Raw genomic sequence first — 25,304 nt, forward strand, 5'->3', positions numbered from 1 at the left:
CTATGTATTGGTTCAAAAGGAGCCCTCATAAGATGGACAAGGACCAGGTTGAGTTGCCAAATTGGAGGAGGAGGTCTCACCGGAGGGAAAGCCCTGAATAGACCCTTTAGGAATTGCTTGATCACCCTTGCAGACCAAAGAGAAGGGCCAAAGATTGTTCGTATGAACCACGAGATCGCTGCCAGATGCACTTTAATGAAGACCTTATTTGGGCAAAGACAATATATACGGTAAGATTTTATGAGAAGCCGAAGTAAAAGGATGAAGATTTTTCTTTTGGCACCATGCACAAAAACACTTCCATTTTGCACGATAGGTCCTGTTTGTACTAGGAGCCCGAGCTTGAGATAAAATGTCCTTGCAATCTTGAGGGATATCTAAAGCATTGAACTCCTGGTGCTCAGGAGCCAAGCTGTCAATTGCAGAGAGCTTGGGTCCGGATGCATTACTTGGCCCTGGGACATCGTCAGCAGGGTAGGAATAGGACGCAGGAGAATTTGTTGATCCTGAGATAGAAGGAGGAGCTCTGTGAACCAAAATTGGGGGGCCAAGCTGGGGCTATTAAAATCATGGTGCTGGGTTCTGTTTTGAGTTTCCTCAGTATCCTTGGTATCAAAGGAATCGGTGGAAAGGCGTAAAGAAATACACCTGACCAGGCTATCGAAAGGGCATTCCCCAGCAACCCTGGATAGTGATCTCTGCTTGCGTAGAGTTGGCATTTCTTGTTCTGTGGAGTCGCGAACAGGTCTATAAGAGGAGTGCCCCAACAAGAGAATATTCTGTCGAGAGTTCTTTGATCCAATTCCCAATTATGGGAGACTGACCATAGGCGGCTCAAAGAATCCGCCTCAACATTGAGAGTACCTGGTAGATGTTCTGCTGAGAGAGATATCTGGTGACAAATAACCCATTCCCAGATCTCCTGTGCCTCCTTTGAAAGGAGTTTGGATTTTGTTCCGCCCTGCTAGTTCACATAATGCATGGCCGTTGTGTTGTCTGTAAGCACCAGGACTGTAGAATTTTGAATTTTTGGATGGAAAGCTTGTAGAGCTAAACAAATTGCTCTCAGTTCCAGTAGGTTGATGTGAGAGGTGAGAAGCTCTGGAGACCAGTGATCGTTCACTTGAAGATCCTGTAACACAGCTCCCAAGCCTTCTAGAGAAGCGTCTGTGGTCAGGACTAACGGAGAGGGAGGAACCGTGAAGGAGAGACCTTCCTCGATATTGCTTGTTATAGACCACCACCTGATCGCCTTCCTCATGACACGAGTAATCTTTAAGCTAATCAAGTGGAGAGCAAGGATTTTTAAGGGGCAAGTCCTTTCCCCAAATGCGTAATGCAGAAACAATGTGGACTAGCCCACTGGGTTTGTAGAATATATGTTAATATTCAGGGTCACTGTTGGCTAAGGCCTTAGTGCTAGACCCAGTTGGTCTTGTTTATAAACCCCTCACACACCAACCTGGTTGGTGTCATGCTTCATCATTGGGGTCTAACCAGGCAGCCAAGTGCCGCCTTGTTTTGCTTCTACGCCTGACTACAGCGGAGCGGGTGTCGTGCAGTGATGTGATGTTGATGAAGGTGAATCTTAAAATACACTTCTGGGAATCCTTGCCTAGTAGTTTATTCTTGGCGGCCCAGAGTGTCAGGATAAAAACTATGTGGTGCAACTACTAGTAGAGAGATTATGTCCACGAGTTGGCTATGTGATAGTGGTCTACATGTTTCAGTCCCTATTTGAAAAAATTAGGCGGGACTTTCTTCAGGACCAAGAGATGGATTGTGAGTGGCAAAAAGTGGTGCCACTGGTGTGTTATCTCCTACACACGCGCTAAGGTGTGTGGAAAAAGTGAAAATAGATAAAAAGGTGCTGCTGCTACTTACAGGCACCTGGAATTTGCGAGAAAAACCTTTAAAGAGAAAAGACAGTGCATAGCATAATCGGTCAGGAAATTGTGCAGGCCATTAGTTCAGGATTCTTTGTAACATGCAACATGTATGACTAGGTAAGCATTGGCCAGGGCCAGTGACGTATTTATGCAAGAGTGCAGCATGCACGTGAATTGGAATGCCTATGTTAAAATACGCATGGTGCTGCGTGACATGGTATTACATGCTATAGCGGCGTGCTAGGATAGCGTGTTGTGTTCTATAGCCGCCTGGTGGACTGTAAAAAAGCCCTAGTGGGCTATTGGCGAGGGCAGCTACCCTGTGGTCACTGAATAGTGGGACAAAACAAACATTTAAAAATTATGTGGTTTGAACCAAAGGTTTGTGCCCACGAGGGCAATCATGCACTGTGAGACAAAACACACCTATAAAAAATACGTAGTTTACGTAGTTTGTAAGGCACCAGTAATTACTTCGCTATAACATGGTATCCCAGAATTTCAGGGCCCGGGGGGGAGGCATCTCTGTAATCGATCGATCTGCAGTATCCTCCCGTCCTAGTATTTAGTACTGATTACTATATAGCATTTATTTATTCTCAGTATTTTCAATAGTGCCCGGGTACAAAATAGCCATTACAGGATGGCCGCCTTGTTCCTAGACCTATTCCGAGCTCAGGCGCATGCACAGGATTGGCCCGGTTTTTACTATGCATGCGCGTTGCAAAGCGGAAACATCCCCGGCCGATCCCGGACACCAATCGGAAGGTACTTAACAGAGCATCTCCGGCGGTTCCACACCAGCCGGGACCCCCTGGGACCCACGTACGTTCAATATGTAATACCATGTCACGCAGCACCATGTGTATTTTAACATAGGCATGCCAATTCACGTGCATGCTGCGCTCTAGCATAAATACGTCACTGGCCCTGGCCAATACTTACCTAGTCATACATGTCACATGTCACAAAGAATCCTGAACTGATTGCCTGTACAATTTCCTGACCGATTATGCTATGCATTGTCTTTTCTCCTTACAGGTTTTTCTCGCAAATTCCAGGTGCCTGTAAGTAACAGCAGCACCTTTTTATCTATTTTCACTTTTTCCACACACCTTAGCGCGTGTGTAGGAGATAACACACCCGTGGCACCACTTTTTGCCACTCACAAGCCATCTCTTGGTCTTGAAGAAAGTCCCGCCTAATTTTTTTAAATAGGGACTGAAACATGTAGACCACTATCACATAGCCAACTCGTAGACATAATCTCTCTACTAGTAGTTGCACCACATAGTTTTTATCCTGAACTCTGGGCCGCCAAGAATAAACTACTAGGCAAGGATTCCCAGAAGGATATTTTAAGATTCACCTTCATCAACATCATATCACTGCACGGCACCCGCTCCGCTGTAGTCAGGCGTAGAAGCACAACTAGGCGGCACTCGGCTGCCTGGTTGGACCCCAATGACGAAGCAGGACACCAACCAGGTTGGTATGTGAGGGGTTTATAAACAAGACCGACTGGGTCTAGCACTAAGGCCTTAGCCAACAGTGACCCTGAATATTAACATATATTCTACAAACCCAGTGGGCTAGTCCACATTGTTTTCTTTATCCTGTCTTCGAAAGACCCTTCTTCTTGATGCAATTGCAAGTCTAGTTGTTCCTGCAAGGGACGCATGTGAAGCCTGCAGTGCGGAATCAATGCAATGCAAGATGACATCGATCGTAGAAGGGATTTGTACTGACGGACTGAAAGAGTTGGTTTCCTTTGAAATCGGTTGGCAGAAAGAATCAGTCTGTTCTGTCTCTCCTCTGAAGGGAAAGCTTTGCAATGAGTTGTATCCGGAATGGCACCCAGAAATCTTGCCGATCTGGACGGAAGAAGGACAGACTTGCTTCTGTTTAGGCCTAGACCCAGATGACTGAAAAGTTGAATACAATCCTTGACTGCTTTTGAGGCTGCTTGAGAGGTTGGAGCTTTTATCAGCCAGTCGCCCAAGTAGGGAAACACCTGCAGAGACTGCCTTCTGAGAAAAGCTGCCACTGGTGCCAATACCTTTGTAAATATCCGCGGTGCAGATCTTAGTCCGAAAGGTAGGACTTTGAACTGAAAGTGGCTCTTGGCTACTGTAAAGCTAAGATACCTCCTGTGGGCCGGATGAATGGGAACATGAAAATATGAGTCCTCTAGATATAGAGTTGCCATATAATCGCCCGGATTTAGGAGACGCAATATATCCTGGAGGGAAACCATCCGAAAAGAGAGTTTTATGAGATAGGTGTTGAGCTCCCTCAGGTCTAGAATTGGGCGCCATTTTTCTTCCGTCTTGCGAACCAGGAAAAACCTGGAATATAATCCTTTCCCTCGTTGGGTCTGAGGAACCGATTCTATCACCCCTTTGATGAGCAGCTGTTGAACTTCGAGACGGAGAAGATGAAAACAAGTTACTTACCTGTAACTACAGTTATCCAGTATTGGTATCTTTCATAGATTCACATGCCTGAATCATTCCCCGTCGTCGAGGCGGGAGTCCCACGGTAAATTATATATATATAGCAGTGCCTAAAAACCATTAGTAGTAGGCTAGAAAAGGATATAGGCCCAACTAGGCCCAAAACTTAGCAGCCTATCTACCTCATTATGTAAAAAGAACTGAAAATGTAGCCTCAGCCAATCAGCTAACCTCACCCTCTAGAACCTTCCCAGCCCAGGCAGTTCTCCTCAGATTTTCCCAGCACAAGTGAGAAGTAGTATCCTATATAAGAACTGCCTAGCCGGGGAGGAGGGTGGGTGCATGTGAATCTATGAAAGATACCAATACTGGATAACTGTAGTTACAGGTAAGTAACTTGTTTTCTTATCCAGTATTGGGGTATCTTTCATAGATTCACATGCCTGAATCAGAGTAGCAAGCAGTAATAACCATAACTGTCGGTAGAGGAAGGTGGGAGACAATCCAAACCATATATCCCCACACAACCTGGAAGGTACTAGAGCAATAACATATCTCAATACATATGCAAAATCATGACAATACCTTCATATAATATGTATCTATATATAGAGCATTAAAACAGTATATTAGCAAACATGTAGCAACAGAAAAAAGAAAAACCATAACAGGCTGACCTCAGTGAAGAAGATGCTGCAACACTGCTTCTCCCACTGACGTATCTCCATGTAGCACCGGCTGCAGGCAATAGTGCTTCGTAAAAGTATGCACACTTTTCCATGTAGCAGCACGGCAGATGTTTTCCAGGGTCACCCCTGCAAATAGGGCTGTAGACGCTGACATCATCCTGGTGGAATGCGCCTTAACCGTTCTTGTCAGGGGCTTGTTCGCTTTCTCATGACAGAAGACGATGACAGAGGAAAGCCATCTGGCTATAGTTGCCTTCGTCACTGCCTGACCACGTGTAGCTTGTCCATAAGCTACAAACAGTTGGGTAGATTTGCGTAAATCTTTTGTCTTTTGTAAATAGAATTTGAGGCATCTTTGGACATCCAAGGAGTGCAGCATCCTTTCAGCTGGAGTCTTGGGGTCTGGAAAGAAAGTTTTGAGTTTCACCGGTTGGTTGATGTGAAACTGGGTCGGAACTTTGGGAATAAACTTAGGATGAGTTCTAAGTGTCACACAATCTTTTGAAAAATGTAGGAAAGGTTCTGATATAGTGAACGCTTGTATCTCACTTACTCTCCGGGTTGAAGTGAGGGCTAACAGAATAGCCACTTTCCAAGTCAAGAATTTAAGTTCCGATTTATGAATTGGTTCAAAAGGCCTTTTCAGCAATTGAGATAACACAATATTGAGATCCCACTCAGGAGGAGGAGGCCGCACTGGAGGGAAAACTCGAAATAATCCTTTAAGGAACTGTTTAATTAAAGAAGAAGAGCACAAAGATGGTTTGTTGTAACTCTTCCTGAATCTGGATATGGCAGCAAGGTGAACTTTGATAGAAGAAAAAGCGAGACCTGATCTGGCTAGAGACAGCAGATAAGGCAGAATCTTCTCTGGAGGAGCCTGTAGTGGATGGACGTCATGCTCTCCGCACCATAAACAGAATCTCTTCCATTTGAAGCGATAGGTTCTGATGGTAGACTGTGCACGAGCCTGAGATAGAACAGCTCTACAGTCTGGAGAAATCTCCAGGTCCTTAAACTCTAAGAAATCAGGAGCCAGGCGTGCAAGTGTAGCGACTGAGGATCTGGATGAAGTATTTGTCCTTCCTCTCTTGTTAGCATTGAAAGCGTCGGTTTGAGGCGCAGTGGAGGTTGATGGGAGAGTATCAGAAGCTCCTGGAACCAATACTGTCTCGGCCAGCGAGGAGCAATTAGGATTAGAGAGCAACGCTCTCTCTTCATTTTCTGTAGAACCTTTGGGATGAGAGGAATCGGTGGGAAGGCATATGCAAAGATTCTGGTCCACCTCATCAACAGGGCATTTCCTCTCGATCCTTGCTGGTGGAACCTGCTGGCAAAGTATATGCATTTGCTGTTCTGTTGCGTGGCAAACAGGTCCAGCGTTGGTGTGCCCCAGAGCTGGAAAATTGTTTCCACTTGGCGTTGTTCGAGTTCCCACTCGTGACATCCTGTGAACGATCTGCTGAGATCGTCGGCCAGAGAATTCTGAATTCCCTGAACATGTTCCGCTCTGAGGGAAATTTTGTGGTGGAGTAACCATTCCCACATTTCCTGCGCTTGAAGAGACAGGGCCAGAGATTTTGTGCCCCCTTGCTTGTTTACGTAAAACATGCTGGTGGTGTTGTCCGTGCGCACCAGTACTGCAGAGCCTGCAATTCTTGGCAGGAAGGCTCGCAAGGACAGGAAAATTGCCCTCAACTCGAGGCAGTTGATGTGTTTGTGCTTGTACTGATGGGACCACCGTCCCTGCACTTGAAGGTCCTGGAGATGACCTCACCAAACCCTCCATGGAGGCATCTGTCGTTAGAGTAAATTCCGGTAGGGTCTGAAGAAAAGTGAGCCCCGGAGACAAATTGTTCTTTGCCGCCCACCATAGAAGAGCTTGTTTCATCTTGGGCGTGACCTTGATACGGTCCTCGAAAGATCCGTCTATCTGCCGCCACTGTCGATGCAATTCCTCCTGGAGAGGCCTCATTCTGAGTCGAGCCAGTGGAACTAGATGGAGTGCGGAGGAACACATCCCTAGCAGGGAAACAAACTGTCGGACCGAAAGAGACTTTTTTGACCGTATTTGACTTGCCAGCTTTGTGATCTTGTCCTGACGAATTTGGGTTAAGAAGGCCTTGCACTGAGAAGTGTCTAGTACTGCTCCCAGGAACGTCAGAATTTGTTTGGGTTGAAGTTGAGATTTTTTGGCGTTGAGGGTCAAACTCAGATTCGAGAACATTGACAGAGCACTCTTGACCGATTGCCTTGTTGAAATCTTTGTCGGACTCTTTATTAACCAATCGTCGAGGTACGGGAATACTTGGATTCCCTGTGACCTCAACGCAGCTGCAACTGGGACTAGAGTCTTGGTAAAGATTCTTGGTGCAGACTTCAGGCCGAAAGGGAGCACCTTGAATTGAAAATGGACACCAGCCACTGTGAATCTCAGATACCTGCGGTGGTTTGGAATGTGGAAGTAAGCGTCTTCCATATCCAGGGAAGCCATGAAATCTCCTTCCATGAGGCAATTGAGGACATCCGTGAGCGTCACCATGCGGAAACTCTGCTTTTTCAGATATTTGTTTAAGTTTCGTAGATCTAAAATTGGACGCCACTCTCCTGAAACCTTTTCTACAAGGAAGAAGCGAGAATAAAACCCCTGATTTTTCTGGGATGTTGGGACTTTCTCTATCACATTTTTGTGCAGCATTTTCATGGCTTCGATGTATAACAAATGAAGACGAGGAGGGGAGGGACCCCTGGGCGGTGATGTTGGAGGTTTCTGCAAGAACTCCAGAGTGTGTCCGTGTTTGACTATGTCCAGAACCCACTGATCTGAAGTTATCTTCCGCCACTGTTGATAAAAGGCGGAGATCTTGGCGCCCACGGGGAGTGAGGGAAGGGAGGATGGTGTCCGGCAAAACTCACTGGCGTTTATTTGAATTGCGTCCCTGGTAGTTAGAACGTCGTTTCCCTCCTTGACGAGAGAAACCCGCTGACGATGACTGCCGATAGGACTGCTGGTAGTACGGCTTATTTTGAGGTTGATACTGGCGGTTTTGCTGATTTTGATAATGTCCTCTTGATGAAAAACCACGGCCTCTTGCTCCTCTGAAAAAACCTCGCTTATACTGTAGTGCACCAAGCGATTTGGCCGTATCAGTATCCGTTTTGATCGCAAGCAATGCTTCATCTATGTGCTTGCCAAACAATAACTCGCCATTATAGGCCATGTCAAGTATTTTGGTCTGGACCTCAGGTCTGAAGGAAGTCGCCTTGAGCCATCCTTGCCGTCTGAGAACTGCCGCTCCGGCCAATTGTCTAAAGGCTGTATTAGATACATCGAGGGCGCAATCGATAATCTCAGAAGCTGCCCGCTCGCCTTCCAAGACAACCTTCCTGACCTCTTCAACACGGTCATCGGGAACCAAGTTGATGAACTCCGACAGATCTGACCACATTTGTCTGTCATACCGTGCTAAAATTGCCAAAGAATTAGCAATCTTGACAGTAGCAGCGGCATTAGCCGAGAACTTCTTCCCAATTGCATCCAATCTCCTGCCCTCTTTGTCTGGAGGCGTTGAAATTGGTGCAACCGGATTCTTGGATCGTTGTTGAGCCGCTTGTGAAATCACTGAGTCAGGACGCGGATGACCAATCAAACATGAAGGAGTATCCGGTGGTGCTCGGTACTTCTTGTCGACTCTTGGAAGAACCGCCGGGATGGAAGCTGGCGTCTTCATAATATCAATCCCTTCTTTCCAGATATAGTCAATGATAGGGATAGATCTGGACACCCTTCTATACCCTTCTTTGAAATCATGAAGAAAACAGTCGGTTTGCTCAACCGAAACTGTGATTGCAAATCGAGCAGCCGCCCGGTGCATGATATTATGAAAACCTCCTATGTCTTCTGGCGGAGAATCTGAAGGTTGTGGCAGATTAGGAGAGGGCATAGGAATGACGTAATCATTCCATGGTTCCGTAGGCGTGGAATCCGGAAGTTCCCCATCCTCTCTTTCATCCTCATCTGGAGAGGAGACGTCAACATCCTGACCTCCAGTCCCGGGGTCAACATCCTGCCTTGGAGAGTGTGAAGGATGTGGCGGTGGATTTACTGGCATGTCCTCTGGCACAGGATTTGGAGTAGGCAGAGTTGATGGAAACCTCTGACGATAATCGGCCAGCATGGCCTGCAAATCCTGTACTAGAACAGACGGAAGATGAGTCGTGTCTTCTGTGTGTTGTTGCTCCTGATGATAAGGAGTAGCTAAATTTTCCTGATAGTAATGAACCTCATCATCATCCTCATCCTCTTGATATTTTATGTGCAACTGGGAAGGGTGATGGGCCACTCCAAAAGGATCATCATCATCATCATCCTCTTCATTATCCGAATCTGCCTCCACGTAGTTTTCCAAGATATGCGAAGGCAAGAGGGGAGACAAATGAGAATAACTCTGTCTCTGAAATGATTTCATCTGAAAATGGGTATACTGTACCCTAACCGGAGATGTGGGCAATAAATGCGTAGACGGCACATTCAAAGATGCCAGCGCTGCTGTCGATGGCAAAAGTGAGACAGATGTGTGAGTTGCCGGTATTGTCGTTGACGGTATCGTCATAGGTATTGTAATCGTGGACGAAGACTTCTTTGAAGGCGTCCTAGTAGACGGATCCGTCGACGGACTCCTCGTCGTCGAGCTAGTCGTCGACGGAGCTGAAACCTTCGTCGACGTGTTTGTCGTCGACGGGCCTGTCGTCGACGGGGTCTTCGTCGACGGGCCTTTCGTCGACGGGCCCTCCGTCGACGGGCCCTTCGTCGACGGGCCCTTCGTCGATGGGCCCTCCGTCGGCGGGGTCTTCGTCGACGGGATCTTCGTCGACGGGGTCTTCGTCGACGGGGTCTTCGTCGACGGGATAGTGGAAGTCTTCGTCGACGGGGGAGCCGTCGACGAGAGCGTCGACGGAAGCGATGACGAACGCTTCGAAGATGGTGATTTGGTCGTCGACGGTAGACTCGTCGACGACGCGCTTTTCTTCGACGATCTTGTCTCAGAAGAAGAAGCCATGACGGACATCACAGGAGAAGTAATTGCTGAGGTGGTAACAGTACTTGAAGAAGTAGAAGACGTAGAATAGGTGGTAACAGTGAGAGAAGACACTAAAGAGACAGCTTTAGTGCGGACTGTACTCACAGTAGAAGACTCTGTTGACGCAGCACTCCTTGTGGATTCAGAGGGTTTATGAGAGAACTTAGGTTTTTTCAATCTCTCAGGGGAACACCTCTCTTTGGAACTGGCTCTCTTACTTGAAGTAGAGGCTCTGTCCTCGTCATCTATGACAGACAACTTCAGCCACAAAAGAACTCTCGCCTCTCTATCCCTTTTGGTCTTAGGAGGGAAGGTTCGACATATCCTGCAATCCTTCACAACATGTGAAGGATGCAAACAATAAATACAGTCCGAGTGCTGGTCGTCCACGTGAACTCTCTTCTTGAAGCATGAAGCACAAGCCTTGAATAAAGCCTTCTTTTCCGACATCTTGAAAGAATTGAAGAAATTTCTGAAGAAAACTGAGTAGGCACTAGGGAGACTCCCTTACACACGAAGTGCGGTGAAAATCTGAGGAGAACTGCCTGGGCTGGGAAGGTTCTAGAGGGTGAGGTTAGCTGATTGGCTGAGGCTACATTTTCAGTTCTTTTTACATAATGAGGTAGATAGGCTGCTAAGTTTTGGGCCTAGTTGGGCCTATATCCTTTTCTAGCCTACTACTAATGGTTTTTAGGCACTGCTATATATATATAATTTACCGTGGGACTCCCGCCTCGACGACGGGGAATGATTCAGGCATGTGAATCTATGAAAGATACCCCAATACTGGATAATTAGATGTTTCGATTCCGTGGTGTCAGGAGCTCTGGATGGTGGAAATTCTTGAAACTCTAGTGTGTGGCCGAATTGTACGATGTTGAGGACCCACCGATCCGATGTAATAATTTTCCAGTTGTGGAGGTATTCTGATATCCTGCCCCCCACTGATGTTACTAGAGGGGGAAGAACAGTACACAGAGCCATGAAGCTGCTATTGTTGTTTAGACGTATCTCTTCCCTGACATCCCTGTCGTCCTCTTGATGGTTGGCGAGAGAAAGACGCCGATGGACCTTGGCGCTGTGAGCATTGGGGCTTGTATGACTGAGAGGACTGTGAGTAAGAGAGGACTGTGAGTAAGAAGAGTAGCGCTGTTGGTACGATGAAAAACCTATCCCTTTCGCACCCCTGAAAGGAACCTTGTGGTAGTGCAATGTCCCCAAGGACCTTGCCGTGTCCTTCTTGATGTCTTAAATCTATATGCTTTCCAAAAAGCACTTCTCCGTCATAAGGTAAGTCCAAGATCTTATTTTGAACTTCCTGGTGAAACCAGGTTGCCCGAAGCCAGCCCTATCGCCTTAAAACTGCTGATCCCGCTAGAGCTCGGAAAGCGGTGGTTGCTATGTCCATAGCACAATCTATCACCTCCGAAGATAAATGTTCTCCTTCCTCCAGAATCTTCTTGGCCTCTTCCTTTGCACCATCCGGAAGTTGGTCAACAAACGGGGATAAATCGCACCACATTTGGCTATCATCTCTACCCAGGTTTGCAAGAGCATTAGCAGCTCGGACTAGAAGGCTGGCCATTGAGGAGAACCCTTTTCCCACATTGTCCAGGCGTCTCCCCTCTTTGTCTGGCGGTGTCGTAAGAGGCGATGACGGATTTTTGGACTTTCTTTGTGCTGCCTGGGAAATAACAGAGCCCGGCTTCGGTTGACCAGTCAGGCAAGCGGGACTGTTTTCTGGAGCCTTATATTTTTTCTCCAGCCGGGGAAGAACAGGAATGAGCGTAGCTGGATTCTGCATCACTTCAGTACCTTCCGACCATACATGTTCAACTATCGGTATCGAACAGATGGATTTTCTGTAAGGCTCCTTGAAGTCATAAAAGAAACAGTCCGACTGTACTGTAGTAATAGGAAGACCAAACCTCTTGGACGCCCTCTCCATAAGGTTATGGAAACCTCCAATGTCTGCTGGAGGAGAGGTAGCAGGATCTGGCAATGGTGAGGCTCGATCTTGAATAACATACTCGTCCAAATCTCTATCCGGGTCTGGGGATATATATATATATATATATATATAGTTCCTTCCTGGCCTGTTCTATGCAATTAAATTATTCGGAGTGCTGCAAAGTTAGTCTCGCTCGGTGGTGTGTCCCTGCTACAACACGCGCCTGAACGAGACTGACTTTGCAGCACACAGTGTACCGGGTGGCGGCCTTCTCTTTTGATACGAGATACATATATTACTAAGAATTTATTTGCCACTTAGGTAGAACCTATTGGCTCATCAGTATATTCGAATCAGACAGAAAGGTCACATTTGTTTTGAAGGCAATGATTGAAAGGAGACGAAAGTGTGTGATCCTATCTGCCCAACATTTACCGAAAAGCATTCTTAAACAGGCTGTTTAACACTATGTGCATAGTCCTGAGGAACACCACACGGTGATGTTTTGCAATAACACTCGACATTTGGGGGTCGAAACGTTGACGCAAAGAATAGGTGCTCCATTCCAAACCAGACATAGGCACGCCAAAGAATAAGAGAATATGTTTGAATATGTACAATTAGGTTATACGGGTGCCCTATCAAGTTTCCATCTTTTATGTATGTTGCTACTGTCCATTGTCCAACAGTCTTTGGATTATGTTAGTTGTTATGTAATGTATCTGGCACATATAAATGTATGCATTTCTCTAGGATGTTAATCAGTTTTGTGTTTTTAAATATTGATATGTATCATCCTACACAATATATGACTTTCACATTTGGGCACTCACAATATCAGTCTCATCTGTCTTGTCATTTTTGGTCAGTACTAAATTATTGTGGATCATTGACTGGTCGTCCTAATTAACCAGGGCAAACTTAGTTTCAAAGTAATTGTTTCACTCTTGGCAGAACCACTGTTTTGTATACTGTCATAATTTCCCAGGTTCTGCAAGATACTGGGATACCCCATTGATATTAATGGTTTAATAAACTGAAGGCAAAACTTTAATAAACTGAAGGCAAAACATTTTTTTACCTTACCTTTTTCAAGGCTGGCTGTCCATACGACGTATCATTCCCTGACACAAAGGATTCATGAACTAAAAGTTAAATGATAAAGACTCATAGTTACAAAACAATTACAGGCAGTTGTAAAGTTTCTAATCTATGAGCCATCATAAAATTATCTCTGTGAATTGATGTTACATCCTGATAGTCTATTACTTTACATCCATTGGTCCACATACACTGGAAAATACATACCTATGAAGGCAACACACATTACAATCACACAATGACTTAAAGACCATGGGCTGGAGAGGTAATCTAGTCACAGGCTAGAAAGACTGACCTGTTATCAGATCTCATTTGTGTTCCTTTAGCATCTGAAGCCTGGGATAATGGTTTTGTTTTTCCACTCATAGGGTTTTTGTAGTAGATCAAATGGCCGTTATGAGCTGCTTTTTAGTCTTAAGGCCTGTTTCAATCTATTGAAAGCAGAAATATATGCTGCTCAATTTGTAGCAGAATACGGCCTGGGCAAAGAAACTCACCAGAAGCCTGCCGCCGGTGTGTCCAATGTCGGGGTTTCTGCATAACAAGGCTGCCTAGCCTTGATTCCACATTATGCTTCTTTTAACCCATCATCACCCTGTCCCCCTTTGCTCAATCTTGTTTTTTATCCCTACTTTTTGCCTTTGGACCGTTTTCCCATCTTTTGCTTCTTCCTGCTTTCTCATTTTTCTGCCTTTGTCTCGCTTGTTATTGTTTAGGTCTGATAACGAAAAATAAGCACCGGTACCCAAAAATGGGTGTCGGTGGTTTCCACCTTGAACCACCAGCTCAAATTAAGCACTGGCGCCATACCATCTTGAGCAAGACATGTTTTAATGTAGAATACATTTTTTAAAGGAATACATGATCTGTCTGTAAGTGCAGCAAAGGACCAAAGGCATTGTGGAGCTTGAAACAGAATCAACAGAATACTTTGAACAAAGAGAAGCAAACTAGTGAAGATTTTAGAGCCCTATTGAAGCTGCCTTAATTGGGTCATCTGCTAAGGAGTCAAAAAAGAGATTGCTCCAAAGCTCAAGGCCAAAAATGGAAAAGGCTTGACCCCACAAATAGCAGACTTTAAAAAAAAGAAATAGAGAACAAAAGTAGTGTCTCAATGCAGGGAGTAGGAAGGAGAATGATACTGAAGTGTTGAGTGGATACACATCGACCTGCTCCATAAAAAGCAACAAAATAAACACACCCTCCCTGACCTGAATCAGCAGCACTAAAAGAAGAAAATGAACCCTTTTCACCAGTTGTTGTTGTCCCCACAGGGAGCCCCAGGTAACATATGTTTCTATAGTCTAAACAAGGAAAGAGTCCCTGCTCCAACCACTGGGACTTGGAGCTGCAGAAAAAAAAGTGAAGATCAACAGTCTCACCTAATAGAAGCGCAAGGAAACAGAGTTCACCTGTTCCACAACAGACCAATTGTCAAACCGCAAATGTATTTCTTCACCTTGGAAACCTGGGATAGAGGGAAAGCCATTTTGCTAAGCTAAAAGAAGTGTTTTTTTATGCCTCTGTTGGGACATGGTAATGGGTGCATACCCCTGCCCTGAGTGCCCAACTATACTGATGTCTGGGTCCCTAAATGCTATATTTTGTTGTAATTGGCAAACATGGGTCATGTGAGTGTGCTATGACATGTCGCACGGATTGTGGCCTTGTTGGACTGGGAGGGGTGCCCAAAGCTCTACCCTCATAGTGGTGGAAGGATACTGCCTTCACAAGGAGTTAAGCAGCAAAAGAGCAGTGGTGGCAGTATTCTGTGTAGTGACCAGTAAGAGTGAACAGGTCCTCCTTAACATGTGTCACTGGAGAGAAGCCTACCAGCTAACTCATTTTTAAAGTTCCAATGAAGTGTGCTTAACTAACCCTGAGCCTACATCACTTTGGTGAAAAGGGCTGTGCAGGAGTGGTATCTGCGCTGGGTGTATGTATGACTGGGAAGGATACAATAAAGGGATAAGGCAGCACTGCGCAGTGAACTGGATGCATGTTTGCCTATCAGTGTTAGAATACTTGAAGGATGTAGTGAGGTACAGTGTCCAGAGGATAAATGCATGTGCTGGGTGTATTTCTACCCGTGAGTGGTACAATGCATGAAGGGGTCAGTGTGTGCACTTTAAATGAATATGCTGGATCAATGTGAGCCTAGGAGTGATACAGTACATGGAGGATACAGTACTGGGCAGTGTGAGTCTATACATGCACTGGGTGTATGTGTGTCTGTGGATAGTACAAATACATGGAGGGCCAGGAATTCCATTTTGGGAAACCCAGGCCAGTGTGGTGAAAAAATGGAGAGGAGGTAGAGAAATCCCCCCTTGACAGATTTTAAATTGCTGCATATCTGTCAGTGGGGCATGCACAGGAGAGTGGAGAGCCAGGCTTCTCCTGTTCACTTCAAAGGGTGCTCTTTGATTCAGTGAAAGGTCACAAGGAAGGGGCCTGGGCACATCTCAGTAAGGAGATGGGGCTGATAAGAGAATCATAAAGAGTAGGACTGGGAGCTCTGGGACAACATTTTTATTCACATATCACTGTGGCTGACATCCTGGTGTGAACCTTAGGCATTCCCATGGTCTGTGTTGTGGGATTATCAGCTTTTGAGACACTCCTGACTGCTTTTCAAGAGAAAGGGAGTGCAGAGGAGTGGACACTACAAAAGAGGCATAACCCAAACATTAACCCTCAAATAAACAGACTCTAAATCACATTTGGTACTTGCAAATGGACCACAAGAAGGGGCGTTTGACACCCCAAAAATTGTCATATACCAAACAGCCAGATGGGCTGTGGGAGGAGGGGAAGGTCTGCAAGTCTTCTGCCTGTGACCAGGATTTGGGGCAAATGTCTACTAGTCTCCCAGTCTCCCAGCTTGGTGAGTGGACATCACCCAGGGAATTCAATGCCCTGGAGTCTGGAGCACAAGTGCCTGCCTGCTTGCCAAGACCAGTGTGCCCTGTGAGGAAGAAGAGAGCCTTAGATGGAGCAAGGTCTAGTGTACTCCCTGTGCGAGGTGTGAAGAAATAGCTGCTGCACCGACCGGGTCATTGCCTTTGTGCAGGACAGTCAGCGATTATTGTATGCCAGAAGAGGGCACCATGAATTGTGCTGTGTTGCGCCGATTGGGCTGGAGCCCATGATTATCACTGAATCAGCGACCTCATTTGCCAGGAGGGGCAACCGTGAAGGATTTCACCATACCTGATGGGCTCAAGCCTGAATTATGTTAGATATGGTGAGCCCATATGCCAGTGGAAGTCACAGGAAGCATCAAGAACTGCATCCTGATCTGTTGCCGTCTGCCAGAGATGCGAGGATACCTTGAGTACATTTCTGCACCATCACCCATTTGAGGGACTAAAAACAGGCTTGTCGTAACCACCCCACACCAGGAGAGGAAGTGGACAGGTACCACACACGAGGAGAGGCAGAGAGACTCTGGTAATTTCTGGAGCGCAACCATGAGTGATACACTTTGCACCTCATATAGCCCATTTACCTGTCAGCTGCAGCCTGAGAGTGCCCGCAGACAAAGCGCACTCAGGAACTCCAGATGTTTCACGCTTGCCGGTGCGGCCCTGGACTGGATTAGGGCCTGTTGGCCCAGGGAAATTTTTCCTACTGTAGCGTGGAAGTGCTGGAGCACTATTGAGTTTAAATGGATTTAAAGTGGCCTGCTAGTGGGACATGCACTGGATGTTACCAATAGTGAATGAGCAATAAAGCGAGGATGGAGTGGTAAGTGGTAGAAATAAAATACTTCTCTTTTTTCCATAAAAGTATTGGCTGGACAATGATTTATTGCTTCTGCTGAGCACATTTCGAGTTGTGAGTCCATGTTAATGATCCTGTATCCACTAACGAGTAACCCATGTTTGCCTCATGGCCCTCTAAAAGGGGTTCTGACAGCCCTTTACCACAGAGTAGTCAGTTTGATTTACAGTTGAACAAACTGTGGATACGGCCGTTTTGATTAAATAGTAAAACAGAGGTAACTGAGAACTAAAAATGCAATGAATTGAGTCTAAAGGGTGATAGGATTTTACATTACACAGTGGAATTTAGGTCATTAAGTGAAGAAATCCTGGGTGGAGGGGGGTGAAGAAGCAATAAAAGGTAGGTAGAGGGGAGGAGAAGCACACAACATACAGAAAGGTGGAGAAAGGAAGCACAAAGGGAGGAGAATGATAAATGGTTTCCCCGTATGTTTACCAATGTGATGTTACTTTAGGTGAAATTTGATTACAGATGTTTTCAGATTTTTGCAATTACATTTCTGGTAAAAGGAAGTTCCAGAGAAAGTGGCTGCTCTTGAGAAGGATTAGGAGGAGGCACGGCGCATTCTCTGGTTTATCAACTGGCTTCTGAGTATATCTTTGATTCTGGCGGGTTTGCTCCTCAGGCAAAGAGGCTATCTTTGACCAGGATGCATGCAAATTTCAACTTAATTCTGGCCTTGTGGAGAAGCCAGGGTATTTCTTTCAGATCATATTTTCTGGTGCCAGACACAAGTCAGGCTGCTGAATGCAGGATGACAGAGGGAGAGTGTGTGGATACTCCTGTTAATGTGTCACGTGGCCCATGGGGACATTGTGGTCTTCTCCAAGTTAGCATGAGCACACTGCAGATTGTCTAATGCATTGTACACGTTACTACACAAGTTTATTTTGCAAATGTCTCTTTTGCCATTTTCACATGAGAACCTATCATTGTGTTCACACTCTGCAGGTGTTTGGGATTTAGTCGGAACATTGTGACCAAGGTCGAACAACAATGCCCCTTGATATTCTGTTCTGTTCAGGCCCTAGCACCTAGACAAAACATATTGATGCAGCTGCTGTTTGGAAATAAGTACTTTGGTCTTATTGAATACACAAATAGGTAGCACACACTTGGAGAGGGACCTTTCCAGGGAGAAGAGCAAGATAGCCTCTATGATGTACTTCTACCATCTATAGACTGAGGTACGGGGTCTACAGATAATGCCCAGAGATCTTCTGATATATAATTATTCTGCTTCTAAACAAGGGGAGGGAGGTTAGGCTATACTGTCTTTTTATAATGACCGCTCCTTTCATGATTTACGGACTAATTGTTATGCTTAACATATTGGTGTTATGCATTTTCCTGCTTGTTGGGGCACATATGCTGCATATTAGACCACGATTTAGAAAAGGGGGTGGTAATGAACAGAGTGTCTGAGTTAAACAGACCACTCTTACCCAGTCCAAAGATCAGGGCTTGATCCATCACCGTTATTTATCTCACTGCCCCATCCCAGCTCAGAACCTGGCTATATGCAAATCAGTCTGTCCCTGGCCCAGTGCATCATGGGAACAGGGCAGACTAAACTACCAAGCCAATTCTTCACCAGAAAGGAGACAAGCTACCGGGGACCGGTTTCTGGCATTTCAGCCTTCTTCGGCCCGGCTTGCTTGAATCCTGATGGAGCAGTGAGAAAGGGACTCATGTCTGAGCATACCCTGCCACACCTATAGTGGCCAAAAACGATTTAGAAAAGGGGGTGGTGATGAACAGAGTGTCTGAGTTAAACAGACCACTCTTACCCAGTCCAAAGATCAGGGCTTGATCCATCACTGTTATTTATCTCACTGCCCCATCCCAGCTCAGAACCTGGCTATATGCAAATCAGTCTGTCCCTGGCCCAGTGCATCATGGGAACAGGGCAGACTAAACTACCAAGCCAATTCTTCACCAGAAAGGAGACAAGCTACCGGGGACCGGTTTCTGGCATTTCAGCCTTCTTCGGCCCGGCTTGCTTGAATCCTGATGGAGGATTCAAGCAAACCGGGCCGAAGACGGCTGTAATGCCAGAAACCGGTCCCCGGGAGCTTGTTTCCTTCCCAGTGTAAGAATTGGCTTTTGTAGTTTGGTTTGCCCTGTTCCCATCATGCACTGGGACAGGAACAGACTAATTTGCATACAGCCAGGTTCTGAAACTGGGATGGTGCAGTGAGCTAAAAAACGGTGTTGGATCTAGCCCTGATCTCTTGACTTGGTGAGAGCTTTCTGCTTAATTCAGAGACTCTGTCCCTCACCACCCCTTGTTGTAAATATGCATATTAGACCACGTTAGTTATAATATTTTAAACTTGTTCGGGTCTCTGTTAGACCTTATTGTGGACAAGTACAAGAGTGTGAGCGGAAGGGTGTGTCTTACAACCGCGATTCCTGAGAAGAGTTAGGAGTGTTGTGTTCTGGGGTTTCTAATCACTTGTTTCTCTGTGGGTGAGTAGGAGAGCAAGTGAGACACTATAGCTAGTCGGTCCTGGGCTCATGGGTACTAAGGTGGTAGGATAACTCAGTCGCTAACTACTAAGGTCCCATAATCCTGCGCAACGCTGATCGCTTTTTGAACCTCATATTAAGAATATTGACATAAGCATTCTTAAAATTTCTTTTAATCGTGTGAATTGAATTTGACTGTTTTCCATCTCGGGGGCTGAGTCACTAGTACCAGGGGTAGCGGAGTGCTGATTAGCTTGGGGAGAACAAATAAGTATCCTTGTTGGTCGTAGGCAGTGGAGGGGGCTAATATGATGCCTATGTAAGCAGCAGAATGGCACGTTTGAGCATCCGGCGCGCTGGTGGCATGCCACAGGCAAGCCTGTCTGAGCCAGTCTGCTTCTGGACGGGGCCAGGAGACAGTTACTAAGCCCCTGCCATTACTTATTCTAGAAACAAACTGCTAGGCTACAACACGGAGGTATGATATCCCACCCTCAATCACAAAGGCATTAAAGGAATCAGAGATCCTGGTATCCCCAGAACAAGGGGACCAGGTGGCAAGGAGGCATTTTAACCCACTACTGACTTTGTCAGCGTCAATCACTACCCCTAGAGCCTTTCAGCCTAACCTTTTTTACCTCAGGGTAGCGTACTTGAATACCCGCTCCCTAGTGAAGCACCAGGATGAGGTCTTTTATTTCCTGGAATCCCAGTCCCCGGATATTTTGTTATTAACGGAGACTTGGCTCACGGAGGAGTCCTCTCCGGACATACTCTCGGCCCTTCTCAACAATTACTATATCCTACAAACCAATAGGAATATGGGGAAGAAGGGAAGGGGGTGGCGGCTATTATTAAAAAAGAGCACCGCTTTGTTAAACAGACTTCTCTAGAGCTTCCCACTGTGGAGACTTTAGTTATCCACTGGGAATCTTAGTCCTCGTCTTTCACTTGTGTATTGTTATATAGACCCCCCCAAATATATGCCAGTCTTTTCTCGGGTCCTCTGCGAATCCTTGGCGCCACTAACTGTAGATCATGCCAACGTTCTTATTGTTGGAGACTTCCACTATTGGGCTAATGTGGCAGAAGGGGGGCAGCAATCCAAGGACTTGACGGCAGCCCTCACTGACCTAAACCTGGAACAATTAGTGCATGGTCCAACTCCTATTAATGGGCACACTTTGGAACCGATACTGACCACCAAATTCCTCGTGAGGAATTTGAGTATAGCCCCATGTGGCTGGTCCGATCATCATGCGATGTCCTTTGTAGTGCTTCTGTCTAAGTGGAACAATCCCTCTATTGGCCCCACTATTTGTTAGAGGAACTGGGCACGGGTTAACCTTACAGCCTTTTGTGAGGATCTGAGAAATTCTCCTTCCACTCCAAAGGAAAACATAGAAGCTTATGAGCATGAAACTATGAGCTGGCTGGAAGTGCCCTGTAATGCTCATGCTCCCTTCCATAGAATGAGAGCACCTAGGTGCCATAAGGCCAACAAATGGTTCTCGGATGACCTGAAAATTGCCAAACTTAATCTCTGGCAAGCAGAAAGGAAATGGCAGTCTAGGTACTCGCCAGACCTGAAAATAGGGTACATTCAAAAACTTAGAAATTACAAAAATCTTTTGCAGCAAACGAAAGTTCACTTTTTCACAGGCAGAATCACGAATGCCTCCAATAAATCTAACGGGATATTCAAGATAGTCTCTGATCTCTCTAACCCAGACCGAGTTACGCTGCCGGTTTTACCTACTCAAGATCTGTGCGATTCTGTTAACGCCTAAATTGTGGACAAGATCAAGGAAATTAAAAACAGTATTCCTACATGCCCACTACTTAATAATCCATCTGTGAACATGATGAATAATCAAATGCTCACTTGCTTTCCCAATTTTTTGCAAGAGGACCTAGTCCACCTACTGACAAAAGAGAAGTCAGGGGCACCAATTGATATCTGCCCCCCAATGGTTCTAAAAGCAGTATGTACTTGGTTCCCTGACCGTATAATGTCTGTTCCTAATCAATCTATTAATTTGGAGGTGGTCCCTAGCTCCTTTAAAAAAGCGTTTATCGCACCAATCATAAAGAAAGCTGGTGCCGATCCTACGGATATGAAAAATGTATGGCCAATCTTGCTTTTACCCTATTTTTTAAAACTACTCGAGACCCACATTGCCCGCCATCCATGCTTCTTCATTCAAGAGTCAGGCTTCCTACCCAAGCAGGATTTTGACATCACACTCAACAGAAGCAGTGATCGTGTCAGAAGTCGATGACATGCGTAAGGAGGTAGACAATGGCAACACCCTAGTGTTGGTATTGTTGGACCGGTCTGCAGCCTTTGACGGGGTCGACCATATTATTTTGGCTGACTGTGTTAGGGCTGCAGGTTTTCAAGACTTAGCACTGGACTGGCTTATCTCCTTTTTGAGAGATAGATCCCAATCAGTCAAGCTTCCCCATTTCTCTTCTACATAGGGGCAACTGAATTAAGGGGTTCCTCAACGCTTTTCGCTGTCCCGACACCTTTTTAACATCTATATTCATCCCTTGATTAATGCTCTAAAAAATAAAGAAAACAACATTTTTAATTATGCAGATGACATGCAACTGCTATTCACGATTAATGACAGCCCCTCGTCTCGACAGCTATTTCATGATACTATGCTGTTCATACGAGATTGGATGAACAGCAATCATCTGAAGTTGAATCCCGACGAAACGGAAATAATTATCACAAAAAAGTAAGATGAATTACTGGTTTTGATCTTCCTGGCCTAGCGAGATGGGCTGTCCTCTGGAACCTAAAAAAGCTGTAAAGAGCCTGAGTGTTATAATAGATGCAGAACTATCTTTTAAACAGCAGGTAGGAGCTGTGACTTCAGCTAGCTTTTGCCAGCTACGTCGTATAAAAAAGATGTAAAAATTCCTTACCATGGAGGCTTGGATTCAAGTAAATATAGCTCTAGTTATGTTTAGAATAGACTACGCCAGTTCAATTTACCTGGGTCTTCCCAAAATCCTCTTGTGCAGCGAATTCAAAACCAGTCTGCTAGAACGATATATACCTTGCCCAAACATTGCCATATCTTCCAGGCGACGATGGACCTTCATTGGCAGCCTGTTGCACAGAGACTAATGTTTAAATCTGGCTGTATGGTTTTTAAGTCCCTCTACTTGAATTAGCCCACATTTGTGACGTCCCAGGTCACAAAATACTGCCCTACTAGAGCACTAAGATCCAGCCACCTGCACCTTTTGGCGACCTGGCCCCTTGGAAAAAAACAAAGATTGGAGGGTGTAAGTTTGCCATGATCGCCTCTCGAGTATGGAATAGCCTGCCCTTGGACCTTAGGTCCACTCTGGAACTCGTAACATTTAGGAAACCCCTAAACACTGCTTTTCAGACAGGCTTACCATTAAGTGGGGTTGAAGTTCGATCAGATACCTAGTGCCAAGAGACCATTTGGTGTACGTGCGCTTTATAAATGGACATTAACATGACATAACATAGTTCTGTGTTTGCGCAAAATCCCTGAAACAAATGTAGTACTGCCATAATACATGCAGAATAGGAGTAGAACTTGGATTACTACATGAAATTCAATAGAGAGCAAGGAGGGTTCTTTTCTTAATTGAGCATAATGTAGAAAGCAGTCATTCGGAGAAGACAATAACAGTAAGTGATCAGCCCTTAAGCAGAGGGACGTTCGTTCAAATGATAGACAACGGGTGAAACAATAAGATTTAAGTTCATGTAAGCATTTCATATATAATTTCGCTTCGTACTGTCTCCGGAGGAGTAAGACATCTGCCTGAAGAGGAAAGGTGATAAAGCCAATGGCTGCCCTTGGCACACAGAGAAAGAATGAAAGTCATAACAAGGGCATTCCTTGTAGGCCAACCACTGCCAAATGAAACAAGATGGAGTGATTTATCATATCAAAGGCAATGAAGGAGCCCAAGAGAACTAGGCCAGACGCATGGTCAGCATCACGCCTCAGTCTTAAATCATGTACTTTTGTCACCAGTGAGGTTTCTGTTCCCATGTCTGCACAGAAGTCCATTTGCAAGATGTCCAAAGTGTTCAATGTTTCTATATGGTTGGAAAACCAGTAGGTCAAAAGAAGGGCTTTGGGACCGGAGCCGTTATTTAAATAGGTCCTGCATACAGGGCTCATAGTTAACTGTGCTACAAGGGGTATGCAGTTCCTAAGGGGACGGTGAAGACAGGTCTTTCTTCCTGATGCCCTCACACACCCCGAAGGATGTCATTCTTCATCATTGGGCTTTGCTCCTCGTCGACCGGTGCTGCCATGCCCGACGGGCTCACCGTAAACGGGGCTCTTTGGCGGAGATCTTTTTGAAGAAGCCGTGGGGTGCGTGCAGGTGAGAGAGCAAGGGTAGTGTAATGCACGGGTAGTGGATATTAAAATAAGTCTGGAGCAGTCCTATTCAAAAAAGGTTAAATGGTTAAGGAAGTTCCAGCTTAGTTAAAAAGTGTGTGGATGCCCTGTGTGGATGCAATGTTCCTAGAGGGCTATCGCTGTGTAATGGGTCGACATGTTTCGTGACCTTATCGCTCCCAACGAGTCATTGGGAACTTCTTCAGGACCTAAGTGAATAAGTTGTGCACTACAAGAAGTCTGGTTCCAAAATTGTTGGGTAGTGAATAGACAACATAGAGTGGTGCCCTAGTAGACCTATACTGGGCAGAGGAAGACCTCAAGTATAGTGGTCTACGGCCTGACAGGGGAAGTAACAGAGCATGTTGTTGCTCTGAAGTGCTGGGCGGACGGCAACTAGCTGTAATCCTACCCTCGCTGTGGGTCCCGAGCGAGGGTAGGATTACAGCTAGTTGCCGTCCACCCAGCACTCTGCTCTGTTACTTCCCCAGTCAGGCCGTAGACCAACAATTTTGGCACAGCATATCATGTTTGAAAGACATGCAAAAAGTACAGAGTTACAAGGCTGGATCCAGGCAAGAGGAGGCTGGGCACATGCTGTTCCATAGGAAACGGCTACCTCACCTATGTCAGACAAACTGCATGTTGTCCTAATCTACACCAACTAGACGCACAACAGATCACACCCAATCAAGAAGAGTATGCACGAAGAATAATATTCAGCTCCTGTCACTCTATGACACTAATAGCTCTCATGAGTGCATGGCCTTCAAGCTAGCCTAATTAGAACACCAAATCTACCCATTCTGAATGACATGAGAAAACAGGTTTGGTCATTGTGGGTTTGCCTAAGGGAATCGGGCCGGTAGACCATGATCGGGGACTCACCAGGGTCCTATGGTAGAGGCTTACGGGAGAGTTTGTAGCGCTGCGGTTCTTAGGTCGCCTCCTGGGAACGGAGGCGCCTCGCCTCTCAGTGGGTCTGGCGAACCCACAATGACCAAACCTCTTTTCTCCCCAGCCCCGACCCAGCATATTACTGGCGCCATCCTTGCACCAAGACGTCAGGGCAATCCCCCCTGCGCCTCACAGGTATACTTCAGTCCCCTATGTTCCTTGAAGTAACTGCGCAAAATTCACCCCCGGGCACAACACAAGCACTCGTTTTTCTATCTCTATATGTGATCACTTCGGTCTTCAGGCTTTTTACACTTAAGGAGCTGTCACTCACGTGTAGACACTCGACGATAATTTTAAAAAGTCTTTCACCCTTGAGATCACGCGCGCTTTATTCTGTTCCCTTATGGACCATTTAGTCACTTAGACTCACTAAAAGACACCAGATATGTTCTGTTCTGTGTTCCTTAAACTGAATTTTTCAAATTTCTTTTCCCCTAGGCTATTGTGTAGAACAGTTTTTAGGCATAATATTTTGTGTCCTGATGATGATTCCTTGCATTTTGG

The 25,304-nt window shown here is 45.8% G+C and overlaps 1 protein-coding gene across 1 annotated transcript in view; it reads right to left on the bottom strand.

The window, feature by feature from the left end:
- The window catches only part of LOC147727090 (uncharacterized), a 681,874-nt gene that overhangs the window by 203,334 nt on the left and 453,236 nt on the right, over positions 1-25,304 (bottom strand). The window contains exon 8 of the mRNA XM_086961139.1: positions 13,153-13,211. Within this exon, the coding sequence (XP_086817265.1) occupies positions 13,153-13,211 (59 nt within the window). The remainder of the gene's footprint in view (positions 1-13,152; positions 13,212-25,304) is intronic.

This window comes from Lissotriton vulgaris, chromosome 3_1 (assembly GCF_964263255.1).
Source record: "Lissotriton vulgaris chromosome 3_1, aLisVul1.2, whole genome shotgun sequence".
Lineage (NCBI taxonomy): Eukaryota > Metazoa > Chordata > Amphibia > Caudata > Salamandridae > Lissotriton > Lissotriton vulgaris.